General features: G+C 33.5%; 1 protein-coding gene across 1 annotated transcript in view; it reads left to right on the top strand.

The window, feature by feature from the left end:
* The window catches only part of LOC111148839 (adhesion G protein-coupled receptor L3), a 570,699-nt gene that overhangs the window by 515,225 nt on the left and 28,770 nt on the right, over nucleotides 1-26,704 (top strand). The window contains exons 19-21 of the mRNA XM_022505656.1: nucleotides 12,792-12,818; nucleotides 15,375-15,543; nucleotides 23,453-23,578. Of these exons, the coding sequence (XP_022361364.1) occupies nucleotides 12,792-12,818; nucleotides 15,375-15,543; nucleotides 23,453-23,578 (322 nt within the window). The remainder of the gene's footprint in view (nucleotides 1-12,791; nucleotides 12,819-15,374; nucleotides 15,544-23,452; nucleotides 23,579-26,704) is intronic.

Raw genomic sequence — 26,704 nt, 5'->3', positions numbered from 1 at the left:
TGGAATTTAAGGTGAATTTCTGAATAAAACCACCCAAGAAGAATATTGTTCTGGTAAAGGTGACTCAGAAAGTTTAGTCAACCAGGTAAATGTAATAACATTATGTCATAGAAACCAAGACTAGAAGGGAGTAGTCAATTACAGAATATTTCTGAGTGGTCAAGTATGATAAGAGGGAAAAAAGTTAACAATGGATTTGTCAATGACAGGGTCACTGTGGAGTTATGGGGAAAGAATGCCTAAGTAGAGTAGCTTTTAAGAAAATGAGAAGTAAGGGGCACCTGGGAGGCTCAGTGGGTTAAGTCTCTGCCGTCAGCTCAGGTCATGATCTCAGGGTCCTGGGATGGAGCCCCTCGTTGGGCTCTCTGCTCAGTGGGGAGCCTGCTTCCCCCTCTCTCTCTGCCTGCCTCTCTGCCTACTTGTGATCTCTTTCTCTGTCAAATAAGTAAATAAAATCTTAATTAAAAAAACAAAGAAAGAAAAGAAAATGAGATGTGAGCAAGTATGGATTACTAGTATAGAAAATTCTTGATGAATTTTTCAGTAAATGTTAACACAAGATTCTTGGAGAATCTCTGAGATCTAGGAAGAAGGTTTTTTTGTTTCTTAAAAGTAAGGAATACTAAAGGGTGTTTCCTGATGGGAATAAGCGAATAGAGAAGGAGACATTGATGAAGCACTAGAGAGAACAATAATAAACAGGAACACAGTTTTTGAGAAGTATCAGGATGAGCAGATATGTTGGCTCTGTACGAACAAAGGCAATTCTTTCATTATAATGGGAGGGAAGAAATGTGTGTAGACTGTTGAAGATAGCTGATAGATTTGGTTTGGGAAAGTTGAGAACATTTCTGTTGGTATTCTTGGTAGAGTTCTCCCAGGGGTGGATTCTAAGGCAAGGATTCAGCCCAAGTAATTTATTAAGGAAGTGCTTTCAGAAGAGATCAGTAAGAAAGTAAGCAGAAGCGGAGTAGGTAAGAGGAAGAAGCATGCAAGGTTGTCATTTTGGGTGAAGTCTGACTGACCTTGATCCCAAAGGGAGCTCTGGAGTGTAAGTTACACTTTGGAACTTTCCAACCTTGAGGCAAAGGAGCTGGGATTGCATAACTTCACACCTGTTAGTAACTGACCACAGGCTTGCTGTGGGGTGAGAATGGAATGCAAGCTCCCAGGCACTGCTGGCTGTGTGGGTATAATATCTCTAGTGGCCAAGGACAATCATCTGTAGGTCACAGGGGTAAGCCTTTAGCAGCTAAGCATGCAGCAGCTGAAGGATGAATTCAGGAGCTGTACAAGAGATTGCGAGGTCTGGACAGTGACCCACGTATTTGCAACTGTCAGATTGCTTCTGTTTTTTCAAGGAAATAGGTGACATCGTGCAGCTAAGAGGTTAGGATGAGAGGCAACGTTGAGGTAGAAGGAATATGTGAACTATTCCTTTTGGTGAATGAAAAAACACATGTGCTAGGGAAGTATCATTGGCTTGTCAGACATTGTTAAGTGCCATTAGAAATTTGTTGTCAAGGCGCCTGGGTGACTCAGTCGGTTAAGCATCTGGCTCTTGCTTTTGGCTTATGTCGTGATCTCAGGGTCTTGAGATCAAGCTCTGGCCTTGGCTCTGGGCATTGAGCCGGCTTGAGATTCTCTCCCTCTGCCCCAAACCCCTCCCATCCCACCCACCCCCACCCCACGCTTGCTCTCTATTTCTAAAAAAGAATGAAAGAAGGCAAGAAAGAAAGAAAAAAAGAAAGAAAGAAGAAGGAAGGAAGGAAGGGAGGGAGGGAGGGGGGAAGAAAGGGAAAGAAAGAAATTTGTCACAAATTTAGCATGTCTTAAGTAATCATGGTTGTGTATTGGTTTTTGTTTGGTGTTCTATTTTCCGTTTTGTTTTTTCTAGCAATGCCCACCTATCAAGCGTTGGTTTTTGTTTGTTTGTTTATTTGTTTGTTTTGTTTTGTTTTGTTAGAATCATTAAAGGTGAAAGGGGGTATAAGAAAAGAAGAAGTCATAAGATCCTGGTTGGCTGCAGAGAAGAATGATCACGAATGGAGAGATGTATAGTAAAACTGTAAAGACAGAAAAATAGGAGGTCTGGAGTGATAGTAAACAGCTGATGGCAAGAACCTCAAAGAACCTGGGGATTTTGACAGGAGAAATCATGGTCTGGCCATAGCACTTCTACTGCCTGTGGGTTGTGAGAGAACCAATATTTAAGTTTACGTGAAAAGTACTGCTAATGGGGAGAATTTCTTTTAAAGCATGAAGATGACAAGAAACACCCAGAGATGAAGTTTACTGTAAAGAAGAATTTGTGGTTATTTGACTGTGACTTTCAAGGGACAGGATATGGAATTTTGGGGGAGGAAGGGAAATGGTAGAAAGTTGGATTGAATTAAGAGATATAACCCCCCCCCCAAAAAAAGTCAAAATGAACAGAAGGAATAAGCCTGTAACCATTTTTTTGTTATACAAATTCACTACTTAATATCTTTTTGCCATCACTTACCATCTTAAGCAATATTGTCCCCTTGACGGGTGACAATACTACTTACACTCGCCCTAGATAAATTCATATTCTCCCCAAATTCTAGAAAATACTGAGACACATATACTTAAATATATTCCAATTAATAAAAAGAGACTAAAATGCTCTATGATTAAAGGTAATAAATAGGTGGCCACTGATTGGCAAATTACTCACCACAGAGGTTATACACAACAAAGTTTGACTGAAAATCTTATCAGTGTACTCTGGATGCATTTCAGTATCCCCTCATTCCAGGGGTAAACCTCTCATTCAAGTAAAAACAACAGTGAGGGAAGAAGATAACAACACTCTTTCAGACTTCAACTTTTTTCATTTTCTTATTTTCCAGGAGTGCTTTCTTACAGGAGTGTTACCATATTTTAAAACCTTTTTTTCCCCCTTTAGCTCATTTTAAAAAGTGTGAAAGCTTATAAGTCATAGTTACTTTAAATAAAGGATTATGCATTAAATCATTGAATTTGTAATTAAAATGTGCAGACAGTATAGTAGAATGCTGTGTCTTGAGCTGCTCAGTCCACACATGAAAATTTCCTAATCTGATTTTCTCTTGGCTGAGTCCCAATTGTTGTTGGATTTTTCCACTACATACAATTAAGTATTTTAAATAAGGTCTGTCATCAGAGTCCCTGAAATGTTTATAAATGTGCTTTTTATGCACTGAGTATGCATTTTAGAATACTGTGCAATGTTTTCTGTGGAAGTTGGTATTTTCAATCAGATCCTTCAATGTACTAATAGAAAAGTCTTCTCTATTCCAGAACTGAGATGGATAGTCTAAGGTTATAATTTAAAACTGCTTAATTATGAGATTGACAAAACAAGCCATGAGCATAGAAGGTAATAATTTATCAGCAAAGTATTGACGTTATTGGATCATAATATATTACTTATACCAAAATGTAAGTTAAAAATGGCATATTTTCTTTGTAACCATCATTGTCTTTCTAGTCCTGATTTTTCTGCCTTCTTTGAATTTGCCACATTCTGTTCAATTAACTATATAAAGGTGTCTAAAATTGCCAGATCTTCCATCCAGTAACTTTGATTAGTGCAATATAATGAAATAGCACATAGTCAACCTCTTCAATAATATTCAGAGGAACCCTATTAGTAAATTATTTATGCTCATTTGTTCCTACTAGATTTTCTATTTTTCACAAAAAGTTTAATGTTTTCCTATTTTTCCAATTAGTTTTCCTGTACACTTTATCCTTTACTTGGTGATACACAATTTGGATTCTTCCGCCATTGTATATGTCTCCACCCAATCTGTCATTTTTCTATTAATTTTGCCTTTGTTACAAAGAAATACATATATTTAAACCATTAACTTTTTACTCTACAGTGTGTACGTTTGAGGTCTTTGGAGGACATTTTGAATTCTTTATCTAATGAGTCAATTTCCAACATCAGTTGCTAAATATTCCATCTTTTTCCACCAGATTTGTGCTGCCACACTAAACTGTATCAAATGCTGTTCCTGTACTCTCTCTTCTATTCCATGGACATATACTTTGTTACTCTACCAGTACCATGTTATCACCAGAACTTGTGTAATATCTGGTAGAGTGAGTCTTCCCATTTTGATTGTGTCTTTCAAAATTGCCTTAGCGACTCATAGGCTTTTATTATTCTTTCACATATTTTTTTCAGAATTGTGTTTTAAAATTCTTTTAATACATTCCTTACAATCCTGAAGTAAGTCTTAGTAGATGATGATGTTGATGCACAAATCAGATGTTTCTATTTAATAGCTTCTTTAGCATTTTTATGTAAGTTCTTGAGTAAAATGTTCTTATAATTTTTTACTCACTTAAACTCTCCTTACCTGCTAAGTTATAGTAGTCTCAAAGTTTTCCTTCCTTTCTGTTCAGGCCTAACGTGTATGAGAAAAGAATTATCTGTTACTTGACTATTAGATAGAACTTGTTTGTAAAATGTTTTGAGGGGCTTAAAGCTATTTTGGATGTAGCAACAGATGGATAATTGTATGTATGGGTGTTGTATTAGTTATTGATTTCTAACTTAATTTCATTATCATCAGAGAATACATTCTGATTGATGTTGATTCTTAGTACTTTACTGAGGCTGCCCTTTGGCCTAAAATGTGATCAAGTTAAGATTTCTTACTTTGCTATTTGCAGCTTTTTATAAATCTGCAAAATTGGATTTATTTATTATATTGCTTAATTTTTTTCTCATTCACATAATTTTAAGAAGATTAGATTCCTAGTAACAAATTTAATTGGAAACAATAACATCTTATTAAAAGTAGAATGTGGTAGAGATCTTGGATCATTAATTAGCCTTGCTCACTGTGGAAGTAACTAGCTCTTGTGCACTTTGGGCCAGCTTCTTCAAGTTCTTTACCAATGGACTTTCACTGTTCCGTATGAATGAAAAATTCAAGAATTCAGAGTGCTTTTCAATAATAATTCTTTCTAACTGATAAGAACTATAGACTATTCTTTACTTGGTTCCATTTAACTCTGTAAAGATCCTAGTGAGGTTATTTTACTCATTGTGGTGGTGAGTAAACCAAAGCTTATGGAGGTTACCTTACTTGTCCACAATTAAATGCAACTGGTCTGCTTTCTGTTGTATTTCAGTGCCTCCCTTGGTTCCATTTATTGGAATCTTTAGTAAGTACAGACATGTTTTAAATCCTCGGTTGTACTTTTTTTTTTTTTTTTTATGTTTTAGTTGTTCTTACAAGCAGTTTATAATAAGGTGTTTATTCACAGAAGGGGTATGATGAATGTTTCTATTACAAGTTGTTGAAACAAGAGGTGATGATACCATATGGTATGAGAAAGAGTATAACAGCAATTCAACCTGTCAAAACACATTTGGGAAGAATACAGAAAAGTTATTAATTCCCCGAGTTATTTTACTTAAATGTTTGTGCATCTTCTAAGTTAAAAAAAGAAATCCTGAAAGTATGTAATATACTCTTTAAAGAATTTCATCTCCTTGCATTGCAATGACCGAATTTGGTCAGCCCAGTAGTCACATGTTCTAAAGAATCAATAAATTCTAAGATTCTGTGTGAATCTAAAAAACACTGGCCCTCGGATAGTAAAGCAGGAAACATTGTGGTTTTCATTATAAGTATCAATAAAGAACAGATTTTAACTTGTTGCTCCTATTTTACGGATCTTGAGATACTACTGATGAGAGTCACAGTTTTCACTGATTACAAGAAAAAAATTATTGAAAAGAAATACAGTGCTCACTTCAGCAGCACATATACTAAAATTGGAAAGATACAGAGAAGATTAACAGGATTCCTGCACAAGTATGACATACAAATTCATGAAACATTCCATATTAAAAAAATGAAAAAAGAAATGAAAGAAAAATTTCTTTTTATATAGATATCATTTATTTCCTCTTTCCTATTCAAGGTTTAAAATTTTTCAAAAAATCATAAAAAGTATTAATGAAGTCCAATTTTAGAACATATATCTCTTAGTGACTTTTCATGAACACCTCACATATGATTTTATGTCTTTTAATACAAATGATTTCATTTAGTGAGACTGCCATTCCTTAGTGCACTTTTTGACACTGAGGATACAACATACTTACAAACTAAATTTAACTTTCTCATGTAATTCAGAGAACTCTGGGTTTCTACATTAATGTTCATTGGGAATCCAGATACATTCCATTTCAATTGAAAATGTAAAAATTCATAGTATTTACTAAGCCCAAAGAAATATTTAAATGAAATGTTGTAAAAACTGAGGCTTTTTTAAAGGTAAAATTAAGGGTCAGTTCAAGAGAGTCAGTGACTCCCTCATCCCCTTTGGATTTCTACTCAAATATGAATTTCCAAAACACTTAAAAGGAGCCCTAACGTAGCACTGTGTTTGTAATTTTTTCTCTTTGGCCCATTTTTTGAGGGCAGAAGGTCAGTATACAATAGTAATTATAACAGGAGGTATTTGTAATAGTTTTGTATATTAAAAATTTGTATATTTGCATTTTTGTGTGTGTTAACTAGTGCCAAGCCCTTTTATTTAATATACACAACAGCCCTATGAAAAAAAGTTCTGTGTGTATCCCCATTTCACATGGGGAGGATATGTGAAAGGAATGTGAGGATAAGTGAGGTTAAATAATTAGCTGAAGGTTGCTGAGTTAGTAAGACTCAGCTGGCCTTCAAACTCAGGTAAGCTGATTCACAAGTCCAGGCTTTCAGTTACTATGATATATAGATATACCTCACTTTTCAGAACTTTTCACTAAGCCACTTCACTTTTACAAAAGGCCTACGCTGTAACTGTTTTCGTTAACTGAAAAAAAAAAACCCTGAGGAGGATTTTTGCCTTTGTGGGGGGAAAAAAAAGGCAAAAAGCGAAAATAGCATTCAGCATTTGTTTTGCAGGGAGCTGTTATGGAAGGAAGCAGTGCACATCCTGAGCAACAGGAGTAGTGCTGTCAGGCTCTTTCCTTGGGAACTATACTCAGGATCTCAGCATCAAGTCACCATAAGTTTACCTTGTGTCTGTGAGCATCTGTGCTTTATCTCAATTTATTTTGTGCATCTGTTAGCAAGATGTGTCCTAAGATATTAGAAAAGCCTAAAAGAGGGGTGCCTGGCTGGCTCAGTTAGAAAAGAATGCAACTCTTGATCTCAGGATTGTGAGTTCAGATCCCACAATGGGTGCAGAGATTGCAAAAAAAATATAAGTAAACCTAAAAAAAAATAGCCCAAGAGAGATTATTTTAGGGATCTAGAAATGCTAAAAAAATTTTACATATTAATTATTGTAACTGCTTTATTGCATAACACCTATTCATAGGAACACTCTACTCTTGGATTGTGGGGAAAACCTATACTATCTTTCATACATTAAAATTAATAAATTATCATAGGGTGATATTATTTGCTTTCACTGTAGGATTCCAAAATTTGAGATCTTATTTGCAAGAAACCTACCAAGTCATTTTTACAAATCTGGTAGATGGAGATCCTAAATTGTAATAAGATTGTAGCTGTCTATGTATAATATAATAGTTCATTTTTATTCTCATAATTGATATCCTTAATTTCTTTCATATATAAATTAATTTTTGACCATATTATATTGAGTTCTAAAAATTTGCATAACATTGAGTTGTGAAGATAATATAATTAAAGTTTTATCAGTCATTGATATCATATTTATTGATCCTGATTTCTTATACTCAGTTCTATTTAATTTTAGACTTACCCAATTCATCAGCAGTGTGAAATCTGTGGTTAAAAATTTAATATTGGTGGATGCTCTCAAATCTGCAATATTATTATAGGGACATTGAGGCATGGGAATGAAAATGTTCATGACATATTCTGAGCTACTTATTTTATTTATTTGGTTCATTTCATTCTTTTCCTAATAAATATTATATGAACAAAACGCACCAATATAGCTTTTAGTAGTAATACTTTAATAGCAATAAAATCCACAGTTGAAATATAATCATCTTCTCTACTGTTGATAATTTCTACATTTATGTTATATGAAGTTCATATTTTTGTAGGAATTTTTATATCTTTAATACTTAGTGACTTAAACGTATGACCATAATGAAACATTATTCATATTTTACTCAGAAATGTTGCATTATATTCTAGATGACTTTTCTTTAATTTTCCTAAAGGAGTTAAGAGTGAGAATTGAATGTAATTCTTGGATAGTATAGTCCCACTAATATAAAATACATTTGAAAGAAATATAAAACAGTCATGATTTTTATCCTGAGTGTTACAAATTGATTAAGCATTTTTAACACAGTAAGGTATAAATAGGAAATACTTAGATCTTTCTCTGATCACTACTCTGAGTTATGCTGTCTTAAATATTCTTTAACCATTGGGTAGCAGATCTTTTAATGTTGTCTTAGGTGTTGCTACTTGGCCAGGTTATTGTGGTTTTTAAGTGTCTGATCCATTTAAAAACGTGAATAACATATGACATTTAAAACATTCTTCCCCCGTTGCCTGCTAACATTTGCTGCTGGGGAATTAGTGCAAGTAGAGGTGTTACTTTTCTTCCTCTCTCCACTATTTCATTTATTCTGTGAACATTGTAGTCTTAAAAGGCCTTGTCCTTCCAATTCTGCTTTTAAAGACTGGGCTCCCTGGATTGGGAGTTTGGCAAAGTAGCATCTCAAAGATCACTTCTAGGTGAAGTCCGTTAGTTTGCGTGGCCGTCAGCTTCTTATAGAACATGAGGAACTACAACCTGTCCATCCTCAGTTGAGAACTGATTAAGCGACAATAAGGAAAGCCTCACTACAGATGCTGAAGTATTTATCATTACTGTTTTTTTTTTCTTCTATGAAGAATGAAGAATACATTTTAATTTCAGAAATTCACTGACATTAACCTTATCATTCCTATGGTAGCCCAAACCAAATTCAAGGGAAATGTCTTTATTCCTTTGATAGAATTAGTTTTATACCAAATTCAAGGGGAAATGTCTTTATTCCTTTGTTAGAATTAGTTTTATACCAGGGAAAGTAAATTCAGCTACATACTGAACCTGGAAATATTGGGGTACTAATCAGTATATCCATGTACACCGTGATAGCTCTTTCTCACTGTTAGACATACGGTTCAATTATCAACAATTAATTAACTACCCAACAATTCCAGAGGATCGCAGAATACATTCATATTGGTAGGATGAATGGGATAAATGTTGATGGGATCTACAATTCTGCCTAAGCCATTCATTTTCCTGAACATGCTGCGACATAATGACTGTATCTTTTGGCTTGGATATTATATATATATGCCTTGCATTGCCCCATCTTCCTTCACACCAAACCTTACCTATCCCCCTGCTTTAAAAAAAATTCTATATGTAAATATAATAGAAGGGAAAGTTTTACATTATTCAACTTATCTTCTTTGTATCTTGAATTTTAGATATTTCCATCAAAAATTATGTCCAAAAACAATTCTATTTTGAACTCTTGAAACAGAGAAAGAATATCCTATAGCTAACTTGATTCATTCATGTTGTTTCTATCCATTCATCATCTGTCTATACTGATGTACTTATTATGAATTATGAATCTTTATATCACAGTATTATTAGTATGTATAAGTTAATGGTTTGGCTAACAAACCTATCCTCTTGAAGATGTATTTTGAGCTAAGTTTCCATGGAGCTGGATTTTAATAGTCCTTTTGTGTGCTTTGAAATTGTTATAGAGCATATAAATATATGCATAATTATTATCAATCTAAGCAGAGACCCCTAAAATTCTTATCTTGATTCTAAAGATCACTTTTTAAGATAATTTTGACATTAATATTTAAAGCTTTCAATTTTATGTTAGTTGAATAAAATAAGATAAAATGTTTGACAAAAGGAAAATATTTGCTAAAGAAATAAAGTTCCTTTTTTTAATTTGTTCCTTAAAAAAATTGTACTTACAGGGTATTTTACTTCATTTTCAGAACATCACCACTTACAAGATAACCTGAAACTTCCCATTAACATCTGCCCAGAGCATCTTAGACCTTTGTGTCCAAATTTTTATAAAATCTTAAAATAACTGCAGTGAAATCATTTTACTCATACAATCTGGGATGAGATTTTGTTTCAATAGACTTTCTTTGGTAAATCAGAATGAAAATTATTCAGCTTTGAGACTAGTTCTATAGATATATTTTTTAAGTGAATCAATAACAAATAACTTTGCCACCATAACTGCTGGCAACATTACTATCAATTTAACTTGAATTTAGTGGAGAGACTTTATAAAACTAGATTCTCTAAGCCAACAGAAGATCTGACAAAATGATGGAAGGCACTGCCATATTATAGGTAATCTTCAGTGATCCTTAGATTCTGAATTATTATATATTATTTATGATATTCTGGGAACAAAATTAATGAGTGGTTCTTTGTCATGGATTTCTATATTAAATATGAACTGGTGATTCTTATAGCTAAAAGAGACGTATTACATGCTTTCCTAATTATTGCATGGGCTAAGCTGCTGTAAAAGAAAATATTCTAAAATATAGTAGCTTAAATTGGTTATATAAACTTGGTTTTAATCTAATACCATGGCTTCACATCAAAAGCAGCTTCCATTTCTGGGTCTGAGGCTCTGTTGTCATTTTCTCCTAACAAAGGGGAAGGAAAAAAAATGGTCAAGAGGAGCCCTATTCCAGTCCTTTAATTGGCAAGACCCAGAAATGTCACAATTCACTTCTGTTCACATCCCAGTGGACACTACTTAAACGCATGGCTATAGTTAACTGTAAGTGAGGCTGGAATTACAGTCTTTGTTATTGAGTGGAACAACTGGCGTTTTCCCACAACTGCTCACAAAAACTGCTGAATTGTACCCTTTTTTTGCTATTTCACATTAATGGCAAAACATCTCACTCCAGCAATTACAGTACAAGTTTTGTATTTTCTTTTTTGAAACATTTAGATAGCTCAGTACAATTTTGTACAGCATGTTTGGACATGTTCCTATAGGCTAACCTTTGGAACTTTCTTTACTCGATATCCTACTATATACAAATTAAGGTAGAAATAGTTATTCCAGTCATGAACTTGGAGTAACAGATGGAATAGACTGATGCAATGGGAATGCAGATGATGAAATAAATATCATTCTATGATATTCTATAACTTTTCAATATTGATGTAAGTACAAGATTTTCTAGGAACACTTCACAACTGTTATATATGAGCAATTCTTAGAAATTCTCCTCTGTTTACCTTTCACACATCCATGGCATTATTTAAATATCACTTGAAATTCCATTTTCTGGCTTAAAACCCTCTTTGAATGTCCTAGTCTAGCGATGTCCAGTAGAACTTTCTGTGAACACAGAAATGTTCTAGAACTACACTGTCCAATATGACAGCTACTGAAGCTTTTGAGTGCTTGTAATGTGACTGGTGTGACTAAGGAACTGAATTTTAAACTTTATTTCATTTTAAAGAATTTAAATTTAAATAAGCCCATGGGCCAGTAGCCACCATATTAGACAGCACAGTTAGTCATTCCCTGCTCCATTTACAAGCCCATATCTGCCACATTTATTTTGCTGCATAATATTGCTCCTGAAGTGTCCTCAAATGAATTTAACTACTCAACATCTATTATTTAGTGGTTTATTCTTCGGGTGAGAGATTCTATCTTTTCAGTGCAACTTTACTCATGCTTTAAATAGTCTAACAATAACAATATAATCTTTACTGTACATAAAACATGTCAGGCACTGTTCTAAGCACTTTATACATAATATATAATTTCATTATAATTATCACCACTTCATAGTTGTATGAACTGACGCATCCATGGGTTAACTAATTTGTTGCCTTTAGCTAGTTAAGTGGCTGATCCAGGATGTGAATTCCAGGCCAACTGTTTTAAATCCCAGGCTCTCCCTCCATTCTTTACTCTTTTGTCATTTTGTAGAGTGAGATTTCTCTTCAGTAGTTCTCTTTATTCAAAAATACATCATATTTGGGGTCTAAGAGCTCTATTTGTGTATGTGTAATATTAGAAACTATTGCCCCTAGCAAGAAGGAAGAGAAAAGAACAGTTTCCCTTCCTTTCTGTTCTACAAAATAAATTAGTTAATGTAAGTGATAATGAACAGATGCTGTATGTTTGCTTCTATTACTACAAAATATTATTCAGATTTTTTTTCATAGTACACTAACAGAAGGAATTTTAAAGTAGTCAGGATCGATTATTTTCAAAAGGCTATAGTGTTCAGATTTAACTCAGGTCAATCATCTGCAAGTTAAAATTACTTAGAAACGAACTGTCCATAATTAAGTAATCTTACCTACTAATATTACAGAATAAGGATACCTTTAGGTGACATGAAATCTGTCATTTTAAGTATGCCCCCAAGCCTTTTCCAGATTGCTCATAAGATTTCTCATTCTCTAGAGAAATGCGATCTCTAAGAAATAAATGTCTCTGTCAAGTCACAAGTAATATGAGCTCATGATGAAAAAATGGAATTTTTTAGTCTCATAAGGGATATTGCAGTATTGTAAAATTGATTTTATTTCTTGTTATGTGAGTTCTCATGGTCATTTTAGGATTTACCTTCTGAATAAAAAGGGAAGGTTATGATGCTTTTTAGGGAGGTGGGGTACAGAGGCCTTTGGGGACCAGGAGAATATTTTTCATATGAAATCTTTGTCATAAAATGCTAATGTTGGTGTTCTTGTCTTTATGTCTATGCATTCTTTAGCTATGAGGATAACAGACCCTTCATCAAGTAAGAATGACCTGAATGGCTGATAAATTCCATTTATCAGTGTGGTCCCATGAACCAGCTGTCAGATCAGTACTGAAAAATCATTAGAGCTTCTGTCATTCACATTGAGGCAGAAGAGCAAACTGTGCAGGAAAATAATAAGGCATACAACTCGTATGCAGAATAAATATGCTGCAGGTGTATTGCCAAAAACCAATTGTGCTTCACCTCTTTTAATTGGGTATCACCTGAAATCAGTGCCACACTCGTAGCAACCTCATGTGGTACAGACTTGCTTCGCTTTGAATAGCCTTCTCCTTTCATTGTGATGCGTTCTTCTGTGCCTCATATGTCGTCATTTCTGTTGTTTGTTTGGACATCACTCATCCAAAATTATTTTGTGACTTAGCCGTGTATCTTCCGAATGATCCTAGGAGTACGAAGCTACCCAATTGCAGTGGATATTAATGAATTTCTATTTTCAATATTCAAAAAGGGAAAAAAAAAGTCTTCTTCACAAATTCAATTCGACGTATGGAAAATTACCTTTCAATTTTGACACGTCACTTGATTAATGACCTGTTTATGAATACATCTTTTAAATTTCTAAAACAAAGCTACAAGTCTGTACTAATCTAATAAGAATACACTCAAATGTTGATATTTGAGCTTTTTTCTTTTATACGTTTTAAAATTATGTGTCCTGCCACAATAAAGTTAAGATTGGGGCAACCTATAAGTGACCTTACTCTAGACTTTCAGTTTGTTCTTCTGGTGAAGAGTCCTTTGTTTTCATTTTCTCCAATGACATTTCACTTACTTCTTCATGCTCTTGCTTATATATTTTTTCTTTAGAAATTGGGCTCATTGTAGTTTTTATATCATTAACTCTTGGGCCCATCACGTGCTTTCCAGTGGATACTAGCTGACTTGAGTATTTTATTCTATCATTTTATTTCTAAATTCAAATAGCAATTTTGCCTTGATTTAATGGTATTCTTTCCATTTTTCCTTTTTCCAATGCCTGTAAGAATCTGAGAGCTTTATCTTGAGAGTTCCCATATTTTTCAGTTAAGTTATAGAAAAAATATTAATATCTAAGATATTTTCTGATTCATATAAGCAAACATGCCACATACAATGGCAAGCTTCCTTTAGGGATTCTTCGTTCAACAACATTAATGTTTTTAAATTGAACATGTTAAATTTAAGGGATATTCGAATAGGCAATATAATAGCTGATGGTTATAGAAGAAAAACAGTAAATAGTCATGATGAATTTTAATAAGAATTTAATACTAATTGACTACTTTGGGACCATATCTTTCTTAAGACATAGTGCTCTCTGAAAACTTTACACAACCCAGCTTTGGATTTGGTGAATACGTGTGTGGTTTCTTTTAACCCCTTCATTTTGCGAAGTTTCAATCCCCATAAATATTTCTTCCTTAGACAATGCAAGTGGCTGAGTATGGTCTGCTGAAAAGAAATATTTACTCTTTCAAGGAAGGTGTGCTGGGAAAGGAAAGGGTGGGTTCATGAGTATATAGAGATCTAGCCTGGTTTGGTCCTATTCTCCTATATACTTAGAAGGATTCCATTTTCACTTACTGGATTCCCATTTATTGGAAAGATTCACTTTATGTTGATAGTCAATACAGAACACACAGCCACAAATATATGGACTTTTGTCACCCATTGATTACTATTGCGAATGGCAGCTGGAGGAAACTAAGGGAATGGAGAGTGAGAATTGTCTTCCATTCTAGCCTACTTTGTTCATACCACTCCATCCCATCCTCAGCTTCATTCTCTCCCTCAAGTTTACAGACCCTTCCAAGTGATGAAGGTGCCCTGAGCTTTTAAGCTTCTTTTCAGCAAAGCTGCCAGTTGCCTGATTTTCAAAGTCTAGTCCAACTTAACCTAGAAGACAGCAATCCGAAGGCCGAGACAACACAGATTGTGATCTAGAGTGGAACAATTTTTTCCATCCACTGTATCACACTTGTTTTACATAACTGTAGAATCAGACAAATAGAACTTTTAAAAATTCATACATATATTCCATATACTTCTTCCTTCGAATCCAAGCTCTTTTTTTGTCAGTAAGCACTAAAATTTTTATGGAAAAAGAGGAAATTTGGAAAAATGGGGTAAAAGTGTATCAGATGAAGTACTAATGGAGAGAGTCCAATCAAACAAATGTTATCATAACAATGAAGCCAGTGGAAACTAACATAGTTTTATAGACTTTTCCCCCTTGCCATTCACCATAATTACATCTCCATATCATTTGCATATGTGCTGCAAATACATGAATAATTTAATAGTACAAATCTGCTTATGCTTAAATGAATTTCTGTGTTCATAACATTCTCATTCATGTATATCTCCTCAAGTTTGAAAACTTGTAGTCCCCATTAAAATCTTAAAGTTACTTATACCACCTGTCCTACATTTTCTGTCAATAAAACTTACCGTAACATTTTTTTCAGTGTCAGTATTGTTGATATGATATGATTGTGTTAATTAAAGACCAATCATTTGATAACCCTTAATTTTCTTTTCTCTCTACAGGTCATGGGTTATAGGTGCAATAGCTCTTCTCTGCCTATTAGGATTGACCTGGGCCTTCGGACTCATGTATATTAATGAAAGCACAGTCATCATGGCGTATCTCTTCACTATATTCAATTCTCTACAGGGAATGTTTATATTCATTTTCCATTGTGTCCTACAAAAGAAGGTAAGCAAAAATTCTCTATTCAAAATAGGAAAGCAACCATAACATAAATCATTCCTGATGTTTTTGTCTCTAAGAAATAAATATATCACTTCATTAATTTTATCTTTACAATAGCAAGACAAAACACACAAAACAGAAGGATAATAGTTGGTAAATGTGTTTAACAGCAAAAAAAAAATCAGAGTATTTTCTGATTTGAATAATAAACAAAAATTATACTCTTGTAGGCTTGACCTTATAGTCTTTAATATTTTTATTGACAGACACATGGAATTTATGTATTAGAAATAGCATTTCTAAGATGTTATGGAGCTGTGGGGTGGATATATATATATATATATGCATAGGAAATATATATTTTTCTCTTTTTCTTTAAAAAAAGTTCATATGTACTGGAAAATATGAATGTTTATCATTTAATATAATATTTATGGTTTTTAAATGAATGATGACATACTTAGTAAGGGTCTCTGTACTTATCTTTAAAAGCATCTTTTATAAAATCTATGAGTTCGATGACTAGGATGCAATATTTAATTTTTCATGCTGGTCTATTTTTGTGATTTTTCACATTTACAAGGACCTAAAATATTCATTTTTAAAGTTAATTTAGCCACTAAATACTTTCATTGCATTTTTTAGAAATTTCAAGATTGATTTTCTCATCTTATAATTTTTAACTCTATTAAAAATGTGGCCATTAGAGTTCCAATCACATAGACTCCTGAGCCAAGACTGTCTGGGTCTAAATCCTAGCTTCTCTGTTTAAAAGCTTATATGACTTTGGGCAAGTTAATTAACCTGCTCATGCCCCAGTTTCTTCATGTGTAACATGGAGGTAATAAAAATAATTATGAGATATTGAGAGGTGGCTCTGAAAGTGAAATGTCAAAATGTGAAAATTTCTTCTAAGAGAGAAACAACACTTAAAATTTTTCTTTGGGAAACCAAAAAAAAAAAAAAAAAAAAAAAGAGTAAAATATCTGTGTCTGTGATTTTTGATTTGAGAGACTCATAGGACCTAAAACAATACTTGAGACGGGTATCCACATGTTCCGTTTCAGTTGTATGTGGTGGTAGATATAAAAAATGTGTTGACATAATCATAAATAAGGCTAGAATAGTAATGATGACTGAGGCCTATAAATGTAGGTTACAGAAAAGTAAAGAGGTTGTAAGGGAATGGATGGATTCTAACCTATTGAATGAGAATTAATTTAGAAAAGAGGTTATATTTATAATGGATGAATCTTCCCAAATATTTAGTGCACACCTCCCCTAAAATTGCAGCTGCTTAACCGCAAAATACTTATTATTATTTTTTTTTTACTTATGTCCCAACTGATGGTGGTATCTCATGGAAGGACACAGACTGATGAAGTCTTAGCCAACCTTGGTATATGATTTCCATAGTCATCTTGAGTATTGACACCGAGCAGGCAGTCTGAGAAAGAGGGGATCTTGTGTACAAGGTCTGAAAGAGGCTTCCATCACTTCTACTCACCTTCCATCAGATAGGACACTATCAATGGTACCACCTAAACTGCAAGGAAGACTAGAAAACATAGTCTAGCTTTTTTACCTCGGGAAGATGAGGAATTAGGTGTTATAAACAGCTAGCAGTCTACCACACTTGAGGGATGTAAAGAGTAGGATATGTGAATAATGACTAGGAATAGAGATGGAAAAAGAAGTGTCCAAGGAACAAAATCAGGATCAAGATGATATACTGAATTAAAGATAGGAGAAAATGTCCAAAAGTAGACAGCAGCCAATATCATAAAACTTTTCGGAGAAGTGAGGGAGACTACGCATTTGGGGGAAAAAATCTTCCAGATTTTGATAGAAGAAAGACATAACTGGTTGTCAAAAGAAATATATATAAAAAGATGAGAGCGAAATTGAAGATTAAGGGAAAAAGTAGCATTGTCTGTATAAATAAGGGACTATTGGGCCATTAAGCAATTTTAACATCTTCAAGTATAGTGAACCAGATTTACCTATTATTTTTATTTTAATCATTAACTAGAAATTTGGGCTAACAAAATTTTAAATTTTAATGTTATATAGAAATTTTCTTTAAAGCAGAAAATACTTTTTGTATTTTATGTGTTAATTATTTTGATTTTGAGTATTTCTATTAGCCAATATCTTTTAGGTTTTCCCAATAATTATTTTTATTTTTCTTATCTTACAAACATACATGGCTGGTATAACTAGGGATTGCTTTTGATATACAGGAAAAGATATTAAGCCTCAGGATCTAAAACCACGTCTTGAGTTTTTAGTATATTTAACATACGTGAAAAATTTTTTTTAAATACATGTCATCAAGCTCAATTTTGTGATTCATTAGAACAGATTTCAGCAAACAACAGGTCATGGGTCAAATATGTCTAGCTGCCTTTGATTTTTACAGTCAGTCAGCCAAGAATGGTTTTTATATTTTTAAGTGGTTACATTTAAAATATAAAATTAAGTATATAAATAACATCCTTAGTTGCCTCTTGGTTAACAGAGCCTGAATATTGACTATCTGCCCCTTCATGAAAAAATTTACCAATTCCTGCTTTAGAAGCTTACTTTTATGATTTATAATAATGAATAATAAGCATATTATTCTTTCATTCATCTTATGTTTTGAATTTTCTAATTTTGGTGGCATTTTTATTGGGTGTCAAGAACATGGCCAACATTAGGAAATATAGAAAACATAGAATTGTTTACCTTTATCCTTACAAAACAAACAGATAATTTTGTTTAAAATTGCAGAAATGTCTTAGGAGATTTTTCTTTTATTCCTTTATTTAAATTGAGATATAAGTGACATATTATATTGTGTAAGTTTAAGCCCTACAGTGTGTTAATTTGGTACACATTTATTATAAAATGATTACCACCATAATATTAGCTAATACTTCCATCAACTCATGGTTACCATTTCTTTTTTTGTGGTGAGAACATTTAAGATCTCTCTTAGCAACTTTCAAATATGTAATACAGGTTTGTTTACTATAATTATCCTCCTGTACATTAGTGCCTTAGAACTTACTCTTCTTATAGCTGGAAGTTTGTACCCTTTAGCCAGTATCCTCCCAATTCCTTACTCCCAGTCTTGGGTAACCACCATTCAATTCTGGTTCTATGAGTTCAGCTCTTTGCCCAATGAGTGGTAGTTGCCCAATGAGTAGCATAATGCCCTCGTTTCATCCATGTTGTCGAAAAGGGCTGGATTTCCTCCTTTCATGGCTGAACAATATTCCATTGTATGTATGTACCACATCTTTTTATTCTATTCACCCGTTGATGGACACATGGGTTGTTTCCATGTCTTGGCTATTGTGAATAATGCTGCAGTCAACATGGGAGTGCAGATAGATCTTTGAGATTCTGATTTCATTTCCTGGGGATGTATACCCAGAAGGGAGATTTCTGGATCATATGGCAGTTCTGTTTTTAATTTTATGAGGAAACTCTATACTGTTTCACATAATAGCTCTACCAATTTCCATTCCCCTCAACAGTGCACAAGGGCTCCCCTTCTCTCCACATCCTCACCAATACTTGTTATCTCTTGTTTTCTTTAATTTTTTCTCGTCTTCTTGATGATAGCCATTCTGTCAGATGTGAAGTGGTATCTCATCGTGGTACTGGTTTGTATTTCCCTGCTCTGTGCTGTTGAGCATCTTTTTATGATGGTCATTTTTATGTTTTCTTAAGAAACAGATCTATTCATTTTCTCTGTCCTTTTGTAATTAGATTGTTTTGTTTTTTTGCTATTGAGTTATATGAGTTCTTTACATATTTTGGATGTGAACCCCTAACAGAAATATGATTTGCAAATGTTTTCTTCATTTCTGTAGATTGCCTTTTCATTTCATTATTTATTTTGCTATGCACAAGCTTTTTATTTTGATGTAATCTGACTTATTAATTTTTGCTTCTGTTGCTTTTGTTTTTGATGTTATGTTCAAAAATCATTGCTAAGACCAGTGTCTAGGAACTTTTCCCTTATATTTTCTTTTAGGAGTTTTATCCTTTCTGATCAAATGTTTCAGTCCTTAATTCATTTTGAGTCAAGTTTTGTGAGTAGTTTAAGACAGGGTTCAATTTCATCCTTTTGCATGTAGTTATCTGGTTTTCCCAAAACTATTTATTGGAGAGATTATCCTTTTCCTATCAAGTATTCTTGGCTCCCTCGTCAAATATTAGTTGACAGTAAATGTAAGCATTTATTTTGGGGCTATTTCTGTTCTCTTGGTCTGTGTGTCTATTTGTATAACAACACCATATCGTTTTAATTACTGCAGCTTTGTAGTATAGTTTGAAAGCAAGAAGTGTAATGCCTACAGCTTTGTTTTCTCAGGATTACTTTGGCCTTTGGGGTGTGTGTGTGTGTGTGTGTGTGTGTGTAGTTCTGTACAAATTCTAAGGTTGTTTTTTCTGTATGTGTGAAAAATACCATTGAAATTTTGAGAAACTGCATTGAATCTACAGATGGTTTTGGGTAGTATGCACATTTTAACAATCTTAATTCTCTTAAGAAGTTTTTCTTAAGCCATCTGATTGAATTTCCGTAATGTGCCCATGCTGACGTAGTTGCTCATATGTTTTGATTAGAGAAATATGAAATACTCCATTTTGAGATATGTTGCCTTATGGGGGTATTTGTTGATTGATTCAGCTCATTAATAAAAATCCAACTCTGTGTTATCAGTCCTATTCTGAGTGTGGATTGCATGATATGACCAATACCAGTATTTCTACTGGTGACACTAAATTTTATCACTTTTTCTCTTGTTATGCACTCAATTATAAACCTCAGAGGGTATCATAATTATTTCTGATCTGAGAGTATAAAAGAAATGTTCCATTGATAAGGTACAGTTTCTTTCCCATCTTCTATATTCTAGAACAATATTAAAACAATAAGATACCATATCTGATCGTGGTAGGATGGATTATCATGCGAAATAGTGGATTAGAATATGCAAATGACTGATCAAATAACTTTTATTTGATATATTCAGAGATACAGTCCATGTTATTTACCTTTTTTCTTTTTAAGACACATGCTTAGCATTTCAAAACTAATCACAGGAAAATAAACTCAGTTAAGATTCAGAAAGTAATACACCTAAATATGGAATTTGGCATATTTGTCTTGGTTTGCTGGTCTTATATATAACCAGTTCAGAACATTTAACCTTTGTTGGAAAATGAAAATAGTCCACGATGAATTCCTGTGGCTTATACAGTATAGCTGCCTTTGTGACAGGAATGAGAGTGGTTCTCTTTTTCTCTATCTCCCCCTCTTAAAATATTTGTTTAAGTTTAAATCACTTCATTAAAAAACCCTTTCTTTTCTAAGAAAAAAATATGCTCTTGAGTACATTAGGAAAAACAAAGTGGGACATAGGTTATAATCAGCATTTTGGTTCTTGGAAATACTTCATTAATTCAGAACTAATAAACTGTAATTGATAGTGCTTACCTTTGGGTAGAAATAATTTTTAGCTTTCTCAAATTCTAATTAAAGCATTTGTCCCTATTTTTTCCAGATACAGAGAAAGGGATAACTTAATAGATTACTTTAATAATAATGTTAACATATTAATTTTAGAAATGCGACCTCTTATAAAGAGCTTTCTGACCATAGAGCACCTATAAGATGTGGATTTTTTTCACATAGGGCATATTGCCTAATCTTTTCAATCTTTCAGTTTATTTTCATTGCTTAAGCTTTTCAGTGTTCTTATCTGTAAAATGGAGGTAACGATTATTTCCTAAAGTCATTTTGAGGGAGGGACCTAGCATAATTCCTAGGAAATAGCTATTAAAAATCAGAAGCTTTTTCACTCCATACTCCCAATCTCACATATCTATTAGGCACACTCACAAGTGGGTATCAACTTATTTCTTTTAAAATATAAACAAAATGTGAATTGGCTTTTAAACACTGAATAAAACTAGCATTTCTAATTATTCATGAATGTGCCCATAGAAGAGATTGGTTGGAAAACATATCACTCTAATTTAAAATATATTAATGATTGTAATGCTGGTGTTCCAGATCAGAGCAAGTCCTCAAAAGCTGCTCACCCTGTGCGCAATACCTAGAATGCCTTTGTCTCTCTTATCTAGCCTTACTTTCAACTTCATATTCTAACCTGACAGATTCCAACCTATCTTTTGAAGATTCTCTCAGAAATCCTCTTCTCTGAGAAGCCTTCCCGAGCCCCCCTTCTTATTGCCAGCAGGCATGCCTCCTTCATATTTTGGTAGATTGCTGTTCTGATCACAGAATAAGCATTTCATATATGTGAATTCTTCAAGCAAACCTGAATGTATTCTGTCTCCAATTCTGCTATATCTTTGGTAGAACGAACCCTCTAATATTAAGATATGGTAGTTTAGTTCTGAATGCTAATATTAATGTATCATTCACACTAACTTTTTTGCTTTTGATTCTAAATATGTCTCTCAAAAAAGCAAGCATCTATAACTTTGCTTTAAATAAAATTACATTGAGATATTACATTGTCCCAAATTGTGGAAAGGATGAACTCATGTGAATTCAATACGTAAAGAGCTAAGAATGATTATAAAGTCTTTTTTTTTTTTAAGATTTTATTTATATATTTGACAGAGAGAGAGATCACAAGTAGGCAGAGAGGCAGGGAGAGAGAGAGGGGGGAAAGCAAGCTTCCTGCTGAGCAGAGAGCCCAATGCGGGGCTTGATCCCAGGAACCTGAGATTGTGACCTGAGCAGAAGGCAGAGGCTTTAACCCAATGAGCCACCCAGGGCCCCAAGAATAATATATACAGTGTTATTTATATAATAATATATTAATATTTATATTATATGTATTTATATTATATTGTAATATTTATATATAATAATACTTACATATAATATGTATTATATATAAATGATATTTATATATGATAATATATACAGTGTTATTTCATAATGAACATAAATTTGGAATGCATAACCAATAAAATGTCCCAAAATGTGTTTATAGTTGAGGAAGACATAGTTGGGGATTATTTTTGTTGTTGTACATAGTGCAAGTATGATTTAGGGCAGTTACTGTTTATTTTTGTATGTCTTGTTTGATTAAAGAGATAGTAATAAAAATTTTAAACATGATAAAAGTTTTCCCAGACATTGTTGATATGTTACCCTGCTTGGAAACATCAACTAAAAAAAAAAAATGTTTATCTCCTTTTTTCCCATGATTTTATACTCCAAGCAGGATTAAGAGTTTAATAAAGAAAAGCAATCTGTGATTATTGAATAGAATTATTATGATGGAATAAATTTAAAAATATTTTGGATTTTATATTCTGAAGTTATAAATTTGACCTCTTTTAGAGGAAATAAACTTCAGAGAAATATAGATCTAAAGGAAATTTAACCCAACACATTCCTTTTTTCTGTGTTTAAACATTCTTTTTCTCTTTTCTCTTCCTCTCTCTCCCCCCTCTCCCCTCCCTTTCTCCATCCCCTCTTCTCTCTGTGGCTTCCTCACTAGACCTCAATTCAAAGAACAATTGGACCAAGGGGCCACTTCAGACCAAATTTATAAGGCTAAAAATAGTGTCTTAAAGAGTCTTAACTTTTTGTTTTTTGAACTAAGAGGTAGTAGTGTTATAGCATAATTGCATGTGTGTGTGCATGGGTGCCTATTTTAAAAGGTTCCATTTATGTGAAATTTTAAGATTGGTGGCTTGGATATCCTTTTATATTGTAAAATATATGCTAAACAGACTTTCTTATATCCGTAGGGTAAGGAAATAATTATATTAATGATCTAAAAATGAAACTCACATACATTTTTATACCATAGTTCCCAGCGGAAATGAATTACGTGCTAACAGAAGTTAATATTTAATTGGCTAGGTACGAAAAGAGTATGGGAAATGCCTGCGAACGCATTGTTGTAGCGGCAAAAGTACAGAGAGTTCCATTGGCTCAGGGAAAACATCTGGTTCTCGAACTCCTGGACGCTACTCCACAGGCTCACAGGTAAATATTTGTTCGTAAAAATGAAATATCTCTTACTTGTATTCTGTCACAAGTTGCTGTCCTTCCTTGATCAAAAATAGTTTGTATCCCAAGTGTTTAACCCATCACATTTGTTGTTGTTCTCTCAGTGTCTCAAATAGGAATGATTATGGCAAATAGTCCAAAAACCACATTGCAACAAAATTATGAAATTTGGGGTCTTGGTTTGCACAATAATTAATGATTTCAGATTATTCCTAGTTGAATGAATACAGAAAGTGACAAAAGGAATTTGGCATTTTACCCAAACATTCTAAGAAAGTAGTATTTCATATATATGATTTTTAAGGGAATTACCTCTTATAGCCGATGTAGTAACTCTCTATCACATACTGAAAATGAAACTTATACCTACAGATAATGGACAATTATTAATAGTTGAATTTCATTTATTATTTCTATAACTTACTGAGTTACAGAGTTGCAAATGAGGGGAACAGATGTACCAGTTTAGGTGGGTTGAGGTTTCTGAGTGTAGGACTGCTAAATTGGCCAATTAGAAATTTGAAGTCTCACGTAATTGTAGGGTATGCCCAGATGACGTTTATAGTGTGAGGCCCTTAGATTCCACACCTTTATTTTCAGTCTGATAATCCTTACTTCCTTTTTGTAATAATCTTTTCCACAGCTTTTTTTTTTATGACTATATATATTTATTTATGTGACACAGAGAGAGAGCGCTCAAGCCAGAGTGAGACAGGGAGCACAAGCGGGGGGAGTGGGAGAAGGAGAAGCAGGCTTCCCATGGGTCAGGGAGACCGATGCAGGGCTCGATCCCAGGACCCTGGGATCATGACCTGAGCCGAAGGCAGACGCTTAACCGACTGAGCCACCAAGGCGCCCCTATAATCTTTTCCACAGCTTTTAAATTGAAATTTCTGAGATCTTGTATGTCATCCAGCTTGATTAGTTTCTACATGCTTTTCACATAGCTGAGCTCATCAACCACCATCCCATAGTCTTTTGACAAATGCCATTAATGAAACTATACTATTTGGAAGTTTATGTATTATGTTACAACAAACTTGTGTAATATTTAGAAATACTGCTAAGCTAAAAGATAGGGCAATGCAAGTTAATAGAATAATCACAAGCTTGCTGTGTGGATAGCTTTTGGTTTGAATTCTAGCCTCGGCATGTACCAGCCGGGAAACAAAACAATTTACCTATATTGTTGACCCTCAGTTTTTTCATCTATAAAGTGATGGTAATGATACTTATTTATTATGTTGTTAGGAAGATTGAGATAATATACTCACACTGAAGACAAATTATATGTACTCAGTAAATTGAATCAGCCATCACTTAATAGTGTCATTATTACCGAATATAATTTTAGATATATATCTTAAAGCTGTATCATATTTTTTCTTCACTTTTATAGTTCTCATATTACAATTCTAGACTTCCAAAGAAAAACCCTTACATTGTTTTCTTATGGTTAATATAGTACCAATTCTGATAAACTATGAAAATCCAACCCTACATAAAGTTAACAGTTACTTAAATCCGGTCTATTTAGGTCAAAATAATCAATGTGTTTCATATTAACTATGACCTTACATAGTCCAAAATACTCACTGATATTAAGGTAAAATTTTGGGATTGTGAATGCCTTTTCCAATCAGAGAACTTGTAAAATAACAATCTCTATATTCTTTATTTTTTACTAAGAAATATTGAATATCCTCTATATAAGAACGGCAGGCTTCTAAACTCTGGAGGTACAGTTCTTAAAAGACAACTTCCCCTGTGATCTGGAGCTTTCATTCTAAAGGTGGAAGACAGAAAATTTATCAGCAAGCCAACAGAAAATATCAAATTATGAAAGTTGGTAGAAATCTAAACATAGTGATTTGATACAGAAGGCCAAGGTAGCTGGTTACCTGGATTAAGTGCCGGAAAAAGACTCTTTTGGGAATGAATGACAGGAAGGATATTCAGGAGAAGAGAATTCCAGGTGAGAGAACTCTAATGCAAAGCCCTTAAGATAGAGGAGGACTTGCAAACTCAGGAGTGGAAAGAGTGTCATTGGTTAAATTGGGTGATAGCGAATCGAAGAGGAAGTCAAAGGAGAAGGCTAGAGATGGATCAATAATGGTTTGTAAGAGTACGCAAATTCAGAGTTTACTTTGATTACTTTAAAAAGCCAATGGGATGATTTAGAAAAGGAAGTGGCCACAGATCATCCATGTTCAATAAAGATCATGCGGCTTCCATGTAGACAGTGGAGGAGCGTGATTGGGAAGACTGACACGTGAAAATCCTCTCCACCAGTGGCTCCCCCATACCTACTTCCTGGTGCTAATAATCACTTATTAAACTTGGTCATAATCATAATCACACAAAGAGATATTCACAGACATGTGTAGGATTGGTTTGTGTTTATGCGTGTTTATAAAAACTATGAACTAAAGTACTACCCTTTCCACTTCAACCTTTCTTTAACCTATTTTTTACTTGTTTTATTGACTCTGTAGATGTATTTACATTTGTCATATGATATTTGAAACATAAAACAATACATGTAACATCCATTAAGTTATGAAGTAGGGTAGTAAAATGAACACCTGTGAAGTGAACATCCAACTCACGAATTGAACATTTTCCAAATATTTTTCCTTCCTGAAATCTCTCCCTAAGCAATTCCTGTGCCTGCAACCAGAAAACTTCTGCTTTTCATTTCTTTGACACATTCTAATAGTTTCCCACCTCCAAAAAAGATGCTTACTATCACTTTGTTTTTTACTGTCACTTTTTAAAATATTTTTTGAAGTGTTATATTATTGTATTTAGTCTTCTGTGACTTCCTTTTTTTACCCCCACATCATCCCAGTTCATCCCATGAACATTTAAGTGTTGACTCTGAGCTGCATAATGTATACTTTTTCTCTGCTGCAATATTTTTTCTTTTTCTCCTTTTTCTATTCAACTATTATTTGATATAGTTTAGTGAATTGTTAAGCTCCTAGATCAGGAGCCAGTTGAGTGGATTCAAATGTTGGTTTTGTCACTTATTAAGTCTGTGACATTGAATATGCTAATTAACTTCTGAACATCAATTTTCTTTTTTTTTCTTTTTTTTTT

The sequence above is a fragment of the Enhydra lutris genome, unplaced genomic scaffold (assembly GCF_002288905.1).
Source record: "Enhydra lutris kenyoni isolate GAN:26980312 unplaced genomic scaffold, ASM228890v2 scaffoldscaffold21, whole genome shotgun sequence".
Taxonomy (NCBI): domain Eukaryota; kingdom Metazoa; phylum Chordata; class Mammalia; order Carnivora; family Mustelidae; genus Enhydra; species Enhydra lutris.
The sequence above is the reverse complement of the archived record's forward strand: the minus strand, read 5'-3'. Positions and strand labels throughout refer to the sequence as shown.